Genomic DNA, 15,000 nt, shown 5'->3' with positions numbered 1-15,000 from the left:
CCTTTTGACAAAGGGTGGTGATGATGCAGAGGGCTTTTTGAGTAATGCTGTTGGGCCACCACATAACTGGTTCCATGTGTTCTGACTGAATGATCATAATGATGGTTGAAGCAACACTATGCAACCATTGGCCACGTTTTTAGGTAGGCTATGCTTTTATCATGAAACTAGTTTTGCCAATTCATCTTTCTATTCATTTTGATGGTATGGGATCATGTGAAGGATGGATGAATGCAAGTGTCGTTCCCACCAGCCATCCAGGACAAACAGTTCTGTGTTCCAGATAGGAACACACCGCAAAAAAAAAAAAAACATTTCAGAGCACAATATTACTGACTACATCGCTATAAGACACTCATTAGTATGTCATACTAGGTGTTTGCAAGGTTTTGTCTTTTAGGTAAAGTTGGCCAGAAAAACAAATCATTGCCCAATATCAACGGGAAAGTCCCCAAACAAAAAACACTGCTCAAACTGCTCCAACTGGCTTGCGTATCACCAGCTAAACTGTCTACTTAAGGCTCAGCTTGAGTTGTGCCCTGATGGAACACGCCTTTTGTTCTGAGTAGCCCTAAGACACATTTTAGTAAATATTTGATTAATTCAGTCCTGAGTCAATTATGTTGATCCAACTCAGTTCTAAAAGAACTCTTCCCTATATTCAACAAAACACAGATTCAATTAAATCCACCTCTAGTAGCCTGAGGTAATGATGCCGAAAATGCTTCTTTATTCCTGTTATGCAGTTAAACACAAATATTCACTGGTTCCTCTTCTTACAACAACTTTGAGTTCATATTTCAACAAACAAAAGTGTCCACTACACTCCAAAAGTACTCAAAAGCATTTGGCTGTTTGCTACATTAACTACGACCCATTGGTGGTGCCATCTTCACCACCCTCGTCTCTGAAAGTGTGTAATGGTCAGTGGTGTGTGAACGTGGTCTCACACCATGAGCGCGGAACACACCAGCATCCGTCTCCCCTGTCACACACCTGACTGCCCGGCTCTCAACAGGTCCCACACCCACAACAACACACACACACACACACACACACACACACACACACACACACACACACACACACACACACACACACACACGTACAGTACAGTATACAGTATAGTACACACACATACATACACGCACACAAACTTCCCAGTGCCTATACAAACATTCAGTCTTCATAAACAGTGGAAAAACACACACACACACACACACACACACACACACACACACACACACACACACACACACACACACACACTCCTGCACACTCACAAACACACATATTAACAAACTCCCAAGTGACTGTACAAACACTCACTCATCATAAACAGTGAAAATACACACACATACTTACACACACACACACACTCACACACACACACACACACACACACACAGCAAACTGACTGACTGAAAGGACCTCTTCAGTGACCCTGATGTAGCCTTTTAATGTTGTTGTTTCAGTTCAGCCATGCATCGGCTGCCTGTCACCCACCAAACAATCGCCAGCCAATCAGGCTTCAGAGAGCCACACAATGCGTCGCTAACGAACTGATGTGCTTTCACTTCGCCGTGCCAGCTTCTCCTTTACTGCCCGCGCTCCACGCTATCCATCTCTCCACGCGCCCTTTATGCCCACAGGGTGAGCAGCCGCAGACCACAAAGCCATCGGAACCAGATTGTGGAACAGTCAAACAAGTCTGAGTAGATTCATTATGCTGAGTGTCACCAAAAAGTACACAACGCCAGAGGAAGCACATGCTGCCTGCTGCCTGCTGCACCACACAGAACAACAGCAGACCAACAGATGCATCAAAACAAGCACATGACATTTTTGTTGAGGTACCAATGCAACTGTGCATATAGCCATTTAGCTGGTGCAGCAACACATAAACACCCAATGAGCCAGCACCTAGTCACACAGCTTTACTCAGTCCTATCTATTAGTATATGATTTAATGTGCATTTCATGTGAAGACGTCATGGCGTCCATTAGCATTGTAAAGTACTGTAACTGTTTCTGTTCTTTTCCTGCCTAGATACTACAGAAATCTATAGCTACAATCTGTTGTGGCACAATATCTCCTTTATAATATCTCTTTCAAACAAACAAATACATATGAGAGGCAGAAGCAGATATTGCTTCAATCCTGCACTAGGCTTTTTGTTAACCTTATTTTTCATTAAATCATCTTAGTGTGGCCTGCTAAAGTGACTAGGGACAGCTTCGAAAATGTCAAGGAAAGTATACAATATATTAGGATTTAAAATATTTTGTAGGGATGTCTCCCTTTCTGCAGTGAAATATAATAATTCTAAGATGGCAAGTTTGTGTAAACATCATTGCAACATCATTAAAACATAATCATAAAAGTTAGAACGTTTTCTACGACATGCCTATATATAGCCCAGGCACTAACAGTGATGGTGTTCATTCTGACTGGGATGAAACAAAGAAACATTTGTCTACTCGTGGTCTCTGCGGGTTCTGTACTGTACACCGCACAAACTCTCCCGAAATCATCCGGAAGTCACGAACAGCAATGTGGAGAGATGCGCGTGGACTTACCTGGCGGACCGCGCTCCGATGCTGAAGCCCATGTAGCCCTCCTGTGGTAAGGAATCATCCCCCAGCTCCCTCAGGTCCTGCGGCCGCAGATACTTATCCGTGTCTCCGGTCATCGCATCCTCACCTGCGTACAAGACATGGGTGGCGTTAAAGCGGCAGACAATTAGAGCACCATCTCTCTGCAGCAGTCAGTTCTACTAGTTACCTTCCACCCCCTCCCTCACACACACACACACACACACACAAACCACCACCCCACTAGAACTGACGCTGGTCCAAGTTCGTAACCAGAGGCTTTCTATAATTAATTTGTGTCATTTAATACTCAATGCGAGGTTTTGGTTTTCTCTTGTCCAAGGGCACCTCTGCCAGTTTGGGTGATGTCTGTGCTCCCAGTGGACCCGTCTAAAACTGCTACACACATAGGCTAACACCTGGCCCAACTGGTCGGTATGCTCTGGTGCTGCATCAATACGGCACTGCGCTTGATTCCATGCGCGGAAATGAAGTTTCTCGACTACATTGCTATGCAACTCATGGGGTTCCACGGCGTTGAACAAAACTTGAAATGCGACAAAAATTGAAAAGAGACAAAACTTTAAATGCGACAAATACGCATAGGCCCATGATTTGTTGCTAACTAACTGATATCTCAAAATGTACCAAGTGTCCAACATAAGGTTATCTTAAATAATATATGGTGTTTATTGACTTAAATTATGCATGGGTAAATGACAAGTGACTAGCCTACTTTACAAGCTTAAATGTAGAGAAGATCACACATAGACTTAAAGCAAAAAGCAGTGGGCATTAAAATGAAAACATAATATCGAAGCACATCAACATGCCTTCGGCACCAGCCTCTCTCTCTCTCCCTCTCTCAACCGATTCCTGCAACTCTTTTCCACTCTGCAGCCCCTCCCCCCGGTTCTCTGCTCCGACCGCTGCCGCACTCTCCCTGTTTCCACCGAATAACCGGTACAGTGATCCCCGTTTTTTTTTTTTTTTTTTAAGTCTCTGTTGATTCCGACGCAGCACCCTCATAAAACTATTCCACCATAGCCTACGTCATACATAGCCAGGTAAGCGACTGACCGAACAAGCAATGTCGTAGCCAGCGGTGTTAGCCGAATGGGTTTAGTCTCAGCACCATCACCAGCCGCATAATGTTAAAATACCAGCCGCGTCCTGTCCAAACACCATGCCGCTTCTTACAGCAAACAGTTCAGCGGCTACAAAAACGCCGCAGTATTCCATTAAAAGCATTGAGTCCTCACCATAGTAGTGAATCATTGTGTGTCTCTCTTACAAAGAAGTGCTGCCATCCCCGTATCGGCTTCCAGTGAAATGTCTGCTTTTATTCGCCTGCTTGTTTAACGTTAATCCAGTCACCGTCGGTCAGCGAAATGAGTTTAATTCCACGGAAGCAATTCCGAGCGGTCATGAGAATAATGACACACTGGCACAGAGGTCTCTCCGTCTGCTGCCCAGCCTGTGCTGCTCTGTATGTCTCCTGCCCGCTGCAACGAGAGAAAGCCGGCGCGTTTTTTTCCCCTCCAAACCAAGCTGCTCTGAAAAACTTCACATGGTGCAGAACTCTGCAGGTCCCGAGGCGAAAGTAAAAACCGCAGGAGCCAGGAGAGAATTGAGAGGGAGAGACTGCCTCCAGTCAACTGTCTGTCAAGAACCCCTTCTCTCAGTCTCACACACTCCTGTGTGGAAGTGGTGAGTCGTTTCTGTGTGTGTGTGTGGTGTGTGTGTGTGTGTGTGTGTGTGTTTGTGTGTGTGGTGGTTGTGGTTGGGGGGGGTGGGGAAGGTGATAAGAACGCTTTTAATTTCTTATGTGTGTGAACCCTGGTGACTCAAGCCTACACGATTCATTCTGACTGTCCATAAATCCTCATCTAATGAGTATTTGGATGGGAATAGTCGCTATGGGAAAGTAAGTGAATTTACTGACTCAAGCATCTATGTCTAGGCTGAGAAGTGAGGAGGGTGTGTGTGTGTGTGTGTGTAATGTTATTCTTAGAGAAAAGAATGCTCATGCAAATTCAGATTATGAAGACAAAAACATGTTGTCTTCATAAGCAAAAAAATGCTCTGTTGCCATCCCAACAATACAAATCCAAGCCAGGACGAACACACACAGAGACACACAGACACACACACACACACATTATTGCATGTCTTCCACCCAGTGTCTGAGCGTAAACTAAAAAGGAAACAGAATAAGGATAAGCAGTATAGCACAACGCCCCTCAGCTCTAAGAGGGCACACTGCAGCACAGCCTGGTCAAAATCTTAAGTGGATTAAATTTGTTTGGGGTGTGTGACAGTGTGTTTGTGTTTGTGTAAGAGAGACGAAGATGGTGTGTGTGTGTGTGTGTGTGTGTGTGTGTGCATGTGTGTGTGTGCGTGTGTGTGTGTGTGTGTGTGTGTGTAAGAGAGAGAAAGAGAGCAATCGAAGTGGGTTTTTCTGTATATGTCTGTGTATGTTGCCAAAGACTCATTCATAAACCAAATATAGTGTCACTGTTGCAGCACAGTGCAACAGTGGCAGTCATAATTCATCCAGCCGTCACACAAACATTCAGTGAAACTCAGAGGAGGGTAAAGTCCCTACTCCTGCTGCCTTATCAGACCACCAGTGCTGAGGTGAGCAGGTCAGACTAGAAGACTACCAGATGCAGCAGGGGAGTCTGGAACATTCTAAGAAAAGATTCCATTCTACAACAATTCAAGGTTATATAATTCTGTGTTGAATTCAATGAACCCAGAGCCCTAATAGAGCTCTGAATGAACCCTGATATTCTTTAGAACATTCATTTTCGAACATTCTCGTCACGGCTGAGTGACAGCGCTGAAGTCCCCAGTCCTGCTCCCTTATTTTTTTTTGTGTGTGTTTTTATTATTTGTCCTTTATTTTACCAAGTGAGTCCCTACTTCATACTAACGGAGCCAGAGCACTGGCATTCTTCAAGCTGCCTACATGGACATGGATGCAAGTTGGCAGCACTTGCTGAAGACTGACAGAGGCCAAGGAGTATAAATACCAATACTTCTATCGTGTTGCATTAAGATGACGTACTGCATGCACTCCCCACCAGCTGTCCTGTATGGATTTAAACTCTTGGTAGGACTTCCACCGCATCATTCAGAAGAGAAGTGACATGGAACGGTGAGCTTTTTTACCAGATCTACTTCATTGGTGTCCCGATATTAATAGCCACCAGTATTTCTTTTCTCCACGGGATAACTTAATAATAATGTCCTACCAACTCAATGAAATGTTTTCTTTTGTTACCAGATAGATAGATAGATAGATACTTTATTCATCCTGAGAGAAATTTTAGGCATCCAGTAGCTTATACAACCATAACACAACAAACACACATACATACATATTACATACATAAAAAGCACTCATAGAAATGTAAAAATTAAAGAGTATGTGGAGTGATTACAAATGTCTTGTATGAACGCTAAAATTATACAAAAAAAATGTAAAAAATGGTACTAAAATTATATTAATCCAAGCCTACCTTGAGACCTTGCCTTGTGATTCATATGAAACTACCAAGCATTCAAGTAATGTGAAACGGAACCCAAACCATTTGCTTAGACTGAGTCTTTGTCATGCATTCGAATATTACATGAATGACTTGTGTGAGATGTTAATGGGTCAGCTGATTCTGCTGTCTCCAAAATGTATTTTCAAGAAGAAATACCTACTATACTCTCCTTCAAACAGGTGTATGCCTTCAAAGATTCCAGCACAGGTAACCTCAACCCCCTGCCCCCCTCCTCCCTCTCTTTCAGTTGCCGTTTCCATGGAGACGTAAGCTTTGTCAGATGACACACATGAATAATGTAAGACCCAGTGTGCTGTTAGGACACAGCACAGCAACAGGTGAATGCAGGACTGCACTTAAAATGGCTGCTGCTGTTTCTGACTAGACATAACCGATAGTCTGCTATACAGTGAGAGGGCAGCAAAAGCCCTTCAAAAAACACACACCTCTGTCTCAAACACTGTTCACAGGTGAGTTACATGCTTCAGGTATAGTGGTATAATATGCCTATGTATAGCATAAAAAATAATGTATAATATGTTTGCTTTGGTATATGCCACAGGTATAGCAGTATAATATACCTATGTATAGTAATAAAATAATGTATAATATGCCTTGGTATTATGCCTCAGGTATAGTGGTGTAATGTTATTGGAGTTTGGTATATGAAGTACTTCGAATCAACTACACAGATACAGAATGTCTCAAGAGTGGGCCTGCTTATCTGTGTGCCAACGAAAGACCCGTTAGGGCCAAGAAATATTATGACCCACATTTAAAACCTTCTCATATAACTTCACTAACTGCTATCAACTAAATTCATCCAAATAAGAGGCAATCACACTCTCCAGGGAGTACATATTTATTTGCAAGTGTGTGTGTGTGTGTGGGGGGGTATTGTATGTACATGTGTGTATGTGTGTGTGTGTGTGTGTGTGTGTGTGTGTGTGTGCGTACATGTGTGTGCCTGTCTCATTGTATTAGACACTATACACTAAAACACACACACAGCAAAGCAGGCAACGGGAAGCCAGCACTAGTGCTAGTGCTAATGCTAATGCTAATGCTAGGTTAGTCCTCTACAAAAACAAGCTAGCTCAAACAAAAACCAGGGGTTGGCATGAACAGAACCCGCTGAGGGAAAGCAGCACTAATAGCTAACGGCTAATAGCGGACACACATGAAGGAACCAGGACAAATACCTTCTTCCCCACCAGATTGACTGTCTTCACTGGCAACATCTCGCTGACTGGCTCTATGCACTGTGTAGTATGAACACACATACACACATATACACACAGCAGGGTCGTGATGATGAGAGCACTAGTCACCTGACACACATTCACCAATTACAATGGACACAGACCAGGAAGACCATGGCATGCAGCTAGGTTCTAGACATTGAGCTAGGGAAGGGAATTTACAGCCAATCAACAGGAATGTTACAATTTGTTTTGAAACTGGCAGCTATCTACACTGAATCTGATACTGATGGCTTACTTACAGTATCTCTATGGCTGTGTCTCAAACAGCATACCTCCGTCAGTCCATGCTAATGCATTGAGCATTTTGAACTTTTTGACCATTATTAGGGCGTCATCCGGGTACTTCAGTGCACTGAGTTTTCGCGTGATCTGCACTATATACTTAAACTAAGTATTTGAAGTGTGCAAGTAGGCGGTTTGAGACACAGCCTCGCTTTCAGGGATGGGTAACCACACAATGTGGTTACTGATTGACTGACTCACCCTCGTCGTCTGACATGTCGAGAAACTCGTTCATGGTCTCCGGGACGTTTATTTTGTGTTTCTCTGTCGCAGCCTGTAAGGAGACAGAGATGACATAGATATATCTGTAACATGTTGATAACGTCTGATATCATTTTAAAAAACGAAAAAAAAAAAAAATGAAGCAAATCACATGGCTGAGCACAGCGCATGTCTGCTGGGTGTCTAACTGAAAGCCAAAAACCTGTTTCAAAGGTTTGTATTAACCATGATGTGAATGAGAGAAGACTTTACCAGTGCACAAAGAGGCAGTGGTTTTCAGTTATGTCAACTCTTTCTGAACGAGATAAAAGGAGGTTGAGCCACTGAACGAGGCCTGTTCATGGGGATAATATTGAGGTATTTAAGACAGCTCCAGCTGACACTTGATAACACTGTTATACAACCCCCACAGCACACACAGAGCATAGATACAGCTCAATTAAAGGTTGTATCAGCGATTTCAGGCCCAAAAAAGGCCCAAACATAAATGATGACATTCATCTAATCTTTCCTAACGATCCGCTAGCTGCCTGCCCCATAAGCAGGCCGTCAAAAAAACGCGTCTCTGTAGGCAGCCTAGGCTCCGAGTTCTGTAGGCCTACACAAAAACAATTGCTACCGAGTTCTGTACACAAAAACAATTGCTACGAACAAGGGTTGGCAACCCCTCAAAAAGCAAAATGAAGTGTTTCAACCAATAACCGACGAGATGCACGTTTAGGAGAGTTTTAATTGCGCTGGAGGTAGGGGGAGGGAGTAGCGAGCTAGCTCTCTGTTTTGTTTGAACATCAACAGAAGTGATGTATCCCCGCTATCGCTGATACAACCTTTAACACACCTTCCCCATCTTCTGGAGGATAGACGATAGCTAGCTTTGCATAGAATGGAGGTCGTGGTAGCATAGTGGCTGAGGAGCTGGGCTAGCAAGCAGTAGCCAGAAAAATGGAGGGTTTAATTCCCTGTTGCCCTGAGCAACGCACTTGACCCTGAGTTGCCCTGAGGAAACTGGCCCTGGTAAGACTGTACGTACAGTATGCAAGTTGCTCTGTGTCAGCCAAAATGAAAATGAAAATCATCCATAATTGTACGGTAAAGAGTAAAACCTATTTAGCAAAAGTCTACCACTGTCAAGCATAATATGGTACGTTTCAGTCATCCAGAGGCCATGCCTAAAGCTGTGTTTTGGGTCAAAAAGCCTCTGATAAAGCCACTGATCTGGGGCCAGTAGACAGCAGCAGCTCTAATAGCTCTAACGCTGCGGCTGTGACACGCTTATCAAAACCTGACATGCAAATCCGGTTATTATGGGTGTCCCTGGACAACCCATCTGAACTGAGGAATTTATAGCCCTGCTGAGTGTGTGTGAGAGAGAGAGAGTGCAACAGTATCTCTCTCTCCCTCTCTATGCTTAGATGAACTTTGAGCCATAGACGTGTGAGGAAAAAGACAAGTATTGCCACTCCTTATGGTTTGGTGAACATTGTGTAAAGTATGTGTAATGGTTTGTAGTACAAAGTGTGAGTGTGTGTTTTGATGTGTGTGTGTGTCTGTTAAATAATAACAGGATACACATTATCTTACCACATTGCAGAGGTTGTCATCAGTCACTCCTCTTAGTGTGTCTACCACAGAGATGTATCCTAGCCTTCGGGCAATGGACAGCGGTGTGTTCCCATTCTACACACACACACACACACACACACACACACACACACACACACACAGAGAGAGAAAATAACAAAGATGAAATGTCACACCACACATCCTATCTGTTTCTTTACCACTGACATTCTAGTGAAATCTCTTTTCCATTTGCAGTGTATATTTGAAGCAATGACCCCAAGGGCCTCTCACAGTTCTCTACAAAGCCCTTTCACTAGCTATATTATATAATTCATATTCAGGTTCATTTTTAATAGAGTTTCAGCATATTCTATGACAGATCTGGGACCTTGCGATGAAGTGAGGTTATGAAAAAACAATAGAATTGGATTGGAGGCACAAATCACGTTGTGTGAATGAATGCATGTATGGATGAATGCTTGAAGACTCGCAAATGAATGAGTGTCTCTCTGTGACAGAGTGTGCGCCTCTGCTGATGTCAGCATATTTTCCCAGCATGCCTCAGTACGCACCAGAGTGAGCTGATTGGCTGACGCTCCGTACTGCAGCAGCAAATTAATGATGTGGGTGTGGCCTTGCTGGGCTGCCTGGTGAAGAGGGGTGTACCCGTTCTACAGAGGAAGACGGAGGGAGGGAGAGAGAGAGAGGGAGGGAGGAAGAGAGAGATATGGGGGGAGAAAGAGAAGAAGAAAGGGAGAGAGACAGAGAGAGAGGAGGAGATAGAGAGAGAGGAAGAGAGAGAGAGAGAAGTAGACAGGGAGAGAGAGAGATCAAATGACAAAAAGAAAGATTTTGCATTTTAAAAACATCAAGTCAAATAAATATTCTATATTAGCAATCTGGGGGGAGAGAGAGAGACAGAGAGGGAGTAAGAGGGAAAGGAGGAGGAGGAGAGGTGGAGGCAGAGAGAGAGGGGAATCCTGATTGATTTTGGTAGTGGACCAATGCTTACCTTCGTTTTGGCATTGACTTTAGCACGGTTTTCCAACAGGAAGTTGGCCATCTTCTGGTTGCCATAGTGACAAGCCACATGCAATGGAGTGTAATCCATCTAGGTGAGGAGACACAAAGAATCAGAGAGCAAGTTTTAACACTCATCTATTGATCCAGTATTCAAATCTCAAAATTACTGCTCCCTTCAGTAAACAGATGATGCAGGAGAACATCCCATAGATGCACATGTGCTACACCCTTACATTAAGAAATGCAACACAAACCAAACAAATCCACGATGTCAAAAACGCCTACACTGTTTTGTCCAGCTATACACTGAGGTTAGTATGCAAACCAGCTAGCGCTGGGCCAAGCCGGGTCTCTTGCGACATGCATCTTGTAATAGGCATGGGGCTGCATTCAAGACAACTCAGATCCTACAGAATTCCACCTTTTGCCCCCAGCTCCTTTAAAGGAACACACGTAAAAAGTGGGTTAGCCCGCTTTTAGCTATAGGCTAGCTTCAAGGTCTAACCCACTTGCTGGGGGTTGTGCTAAGCTATAGGCTAATGGTGTCAGTTATTGTAGGCACAGAAAAGAGAAATATAGCCTATCTATCTATATCACATCATCAAATGTGAAAAAGAATTTCCCTAAGGGGACAACTAATAAACTAACTAACTAACTAACTAACTATTCTTTTATCTAATTCTGGGGTAGACAGCAATCTAATCAAATAAGAAATAAGCTTCCCAAAAAGTTGGTGTGTTCCTTTAAGCTAAAATAACTCTAGAGTGTACTCCATAGTGTTACTAAAAGAACTCCTCAGTGTTATACTAAAAGAACTCCAGTGTTGCTTGAACGTCTCACCTTCGTCCGCACGTCAGCCTCGGCTCCATGGTTGAGCAGCACCTCGGCCACACCCACCTGGTCTTCCTGAGCAGCCAAGTGCAGTGGTGTCAGTCCACTCTGCAACACACACACACACACACACACACACACACACAAACACACAAACATACATCAGATCAAAGTTATCTCATTATTATTAGTTGTAGTTGGACTCTGACCCTACATACATATATCACACAAACATACACACACTGATACACTCATCCCTTCTCTCTCTCTCTCTCTCTCTCTCTCTCTCTCTTGCTCTCTCTCTCGCTCTCTCTCTGTCTGTCACATACATACACACACACACATACACGCACACACACACACACACTTGCACACATACGTTATTGCCCATGTTGACGTTGACACTCTTGCTGAGCTGGAGCAGGCATGCCATTCTCACTCTCTCTCTCTCTCTCTCCCTCTCTCTCTCTCTCTCTCTCTCTCTCTCTCTCTATCTTCTCTCTCTCTCTCTATCTCTATCTCGTCTCTCTCTATCTTGTCTCTCTCTATCTTCTCTCTCTCTCTCTCTATCTTCTCTCTGTCTCTCTCTCTGTCACGCACACCTGCACACACACACCTTATTGCCCATGTTGACGTTGGCGCTCTTGCTGAGCAGGAGCGAGAGCAGGTCGACGCTGCCCTCCTGTGCTGCCAGGTGGAGGGGGCTGATGCCCTGCTTGGTGCAGGCGTTGGTGTCCGCGCCGTACTCCAGTAGTGTGGTGCCGATGTCCAGCTGGCCCTTCTTAGCCGCAATGTGCAGCGGCGTGTAGCCGTTCTACGTGAGGGGAAGAGGAAGAGGAGGAGGAGAGAGAGAGAAGAAAGGGAGAGAGAAGAATAGGGAGTGAGAAAAAGAAAGGGAGAGAGAGGCGGAGGAAGAGGAAAAGAGGGGGGGATAGAGGGAAAGAGAGGAAGATGAAGACAGAGAGAGAGGGAAAGAAGTGTGTGTGTATGTTTATATATTTGTGTGTTTGTGTGAGTGACTGTTTACGGGTGTGTTTGTTCTTCCTGTATGTGTTAGTACCTTTGCGGCGGCATGCGGAGAAGCTCCTTGGTCCAGTAAAAGCAGAGCCACCCTCTGATTATCATAGTGAGCCGCCACATGCAACGGAGTTAGCCCAGTCTGTTTCACACACACACACACACACACACACACACACACACACACACACACACACACACAGCACCCAAACACACACACATACACATACACACACGGCACACAAACACACACACACACATCGCCACCCGAACCCACACACACACCGGCACCCAAACACACACACACCGGCACGGAAATACACACACACACACACACACACATGCACAAAAAGGGTTAGTATCGGAAGAAAACCCAAACACAAGCATGCCAGATGCTGGACACAGGAAACCATGTGCTTTCAATCTCATTAATGTATTATGCAATGTATTCACAATACATAGATGACTGTCACCGCAAGATTTATAAATATGTAATATATACAGTGTATATAGGGGGAAAAAACAGTTGCATGTGCCAGACCTGTGTGAAATTAGTTCTGCTTATATTAGTTGACATAAAGTAGTGAAGTGGGAAAAGGTATAAGAATAGGTCACAGAAAGAGGAGAGTTATTATTCACTGTCTGGGTTAGAAGTGTTTATCCCACAAACTCCAGCAATCAAAATTCACTCTGGTTTTGAGTTGAGACTCACTCTGTTAGCTGAAACGCTAAAAATCAGCTGTGCTCACAGGCAAACATGAAACCCCATGGGCCGTAGCCACACCCTCCCTCGGGTATGCATGTGAGTATGTGTTTGGGAGTGTGTGCAGCTTTATGCATGAGTGCATGGTACATTGGTTTGTCTCCAAGTGTGTGTGTATCTGTGTGTGTGCGTGTGTGTGTGTGCGTGTGTGTGCATGCGTGTGTGTGCATGAGTTATGAGACCTGATCATCCTGTCTTCTACTAAAACAGTTCGTAAACAGTTAGTTTACTTCCAGCTGTGTATTTGTGTCACACCTGTCTGTGTAATGTGTAGTTGTTATTTAGATAAACGTGTGTGAGAAAGATAGAGGCAGAGAGAGAAAGAGAGAGAGAGGCAGAAAGAGAGAGAGAGAGAGAGAGAGAGAGAGAGAGAGAAAGAGGGCAGAGAGAGAGGGGCAGAGAGAGAGAGAGAGAGAGAGAAAGAGGGCAGAGAGAGAGGGGCAGAGAGAGAGAGAGAGAGAGAGAGGGCAGAGAGAGAGAGAGAGAGAGAGAGTACCTTGCCCTCTGCATCCGCTGCGGCTCCTCTCTGCAGTAGCACGTTGGCCACCTCCAGTTGTCCGTGTTTAGCTGCCACATGGAGAGGACTGAAGCCCTTCTGTAACGCATACCCACCATCTCATCAACATCAGCTCATACCCACCATCTCATCAACATCAGCCCATACCCACCATCTCATCAACATCAGCTCATATCCGCCATCTCATCAACATCAACTCATACCCGCCATCTCATCAACATCAACTCATACCCACTATGTCATCATCTATATATCTATCTATCTATCTATCTATCCATCCATCCATCCATCCATTCATCCATCCATCCATCCATCCATCCATCTATCTATCTATCTATCTATCTATCTATCTATCTATCTATCTATCTATCTATCTATCTATCCAGGGGTGTGGTGGTAAAATAAAAAGTGGGTAAACTATGAATTCTGTGATCACAGTATTGGATTTGCGGTATTGGATTTTTAAAAAATGCATTCAGAACATGTTTGATGATAGTGGAGGTTATTGTCCCATGTTTATAACAATACCAGTGGTATAAATTTGTTCCTAGAGTATTGATAAGTACACATATTGTGAATGTGGATAATACAGTATGATTTGTGAATGTTAAAAGTTGTAATTGGTGAATAAACTCTTTTGAGAGGTGGATAAACTCTATTTCTGAAATTTCAGAGGTGGATAAACTGCATTTACTTCCGTTTAGCCTCCACCTGAACCCTGTATATTTCTGTCCATCCATACATCTATCTATCTGTAGAGTTTATTTGCCATTTCAGTTGCAGTTACCAAAGTGTGTCACTAGAGGCCGCTATAACCCCATTGACACCAGTACTCTGTCATTAAAGTGCAATTGATCATCTCCTAGCTTCCCATTTAGAACAAGGCACACAATGGCACACGTGCTGAGGACAGAAGAAGGGAGAGAGGAAATGAGAGGGGCCAGGGAGGAAGTGTGAAAGAGAGGGAACAAGGAAAAGAGAGAAAGAGAGAGGAGGAGGGGAGAGAGGAGGATGAATGGGAAATGGGCACAGTGGGGTTTGCTCTGGAAATGAATCATTTCTTGTGACAGGGGTCACCTTCAAGAAGAGCCTTGGGCAACACAGATGCACGTGTGTCCACTGAACGGAACACAAATCCCCTGGTGTGTACATAGCGTACACTCTATGGTGAAACCATAAACAAGCCATTGCTCTGAGATTAATGTCAGGTCAAGACAATTCACTGTCATGATTGAATGAACATGTCTATCTCTCCCTCCATCTATTCTCTCTTTCTCTCTCTCTCTTTTGGTCTCTATTTATACACCTCTCACTCTTCTCTCTCTCTCTGTCTCTCTTTTGGTCTCTCTATTTATACACCTCTCT

General features: G+C 44.0%; 1 protein-coding gene across 1 annotated transcript in view; it reads right to left on the bottom strand.

Annotated features, from left to right (window-relative positions):
- Positions 1-15,000, bottom strand: part of LOC143124587 (ankyrin-3-like) — a 106,953-nt gene that overhangs the window by 41,962 nt on the left and 49,991 nt on the right. Inside the window, exons 15-24 of the mRNA XM_076286231.1 lie at positions 13,615-13,713; positions 12,399-12,497; positions 11,955-12,152; positions 11,348-11,446; positions 10,497-10,595; positions 10,057-10,155; positions 9,503-9,598; positions 7,901-7,973; positions 7,355-7,414; positions 2,581-2,704 (exon numbers count right to left, since the gene is read on the bottom strand). Coding sequence (XP_076142346.1) covers positions 2,581-2,704; positions 7,355-7,414; positions 7,901-7,973; positions 9,503-9,598; positions 10,057-10,155; positions 10,497-10,595; positions 11,348-11,446; positions 11,955-12,152; positions 12,399-12,497; positions 13,615-13,713 — 1,046 coding nt within the window. The remainder of the gene's footprint in view (positions 1-2,580; positions 2,705-7,354; positions 7,415-7,900; positions 7,974-9,502; positions 9,599-10,056; positions 10,156-10,496; positions 10,596-11,347; positions 11,447-11,954; positions 12,153-12,398; positions 12,498-13,614; positions 13,714-15,000) is intronic.

Source organism: Alosa pseudoharengus, unplaced genomic scaffold (assembly GCF_046254945.1).
Source record: "Alosa pseudoharengus isolate Yale_2024_CS ecotype anadromous, Long Island Sound unplaced genomic scaffold, YU_APseudo_1.1 YU_APseudo_1.1_scf_15, whole genome shotgun sequence".
Taxonomy (NCBI): Eukaryota; Metazoa; Chordata; class Actinopteri; order Clupeiformes; family Clupeidae; genus Alosa; species Alosa pseudoharengus.
This window is presented reverse-complemented; position numbering and strand designations above follow the sequence as displayed.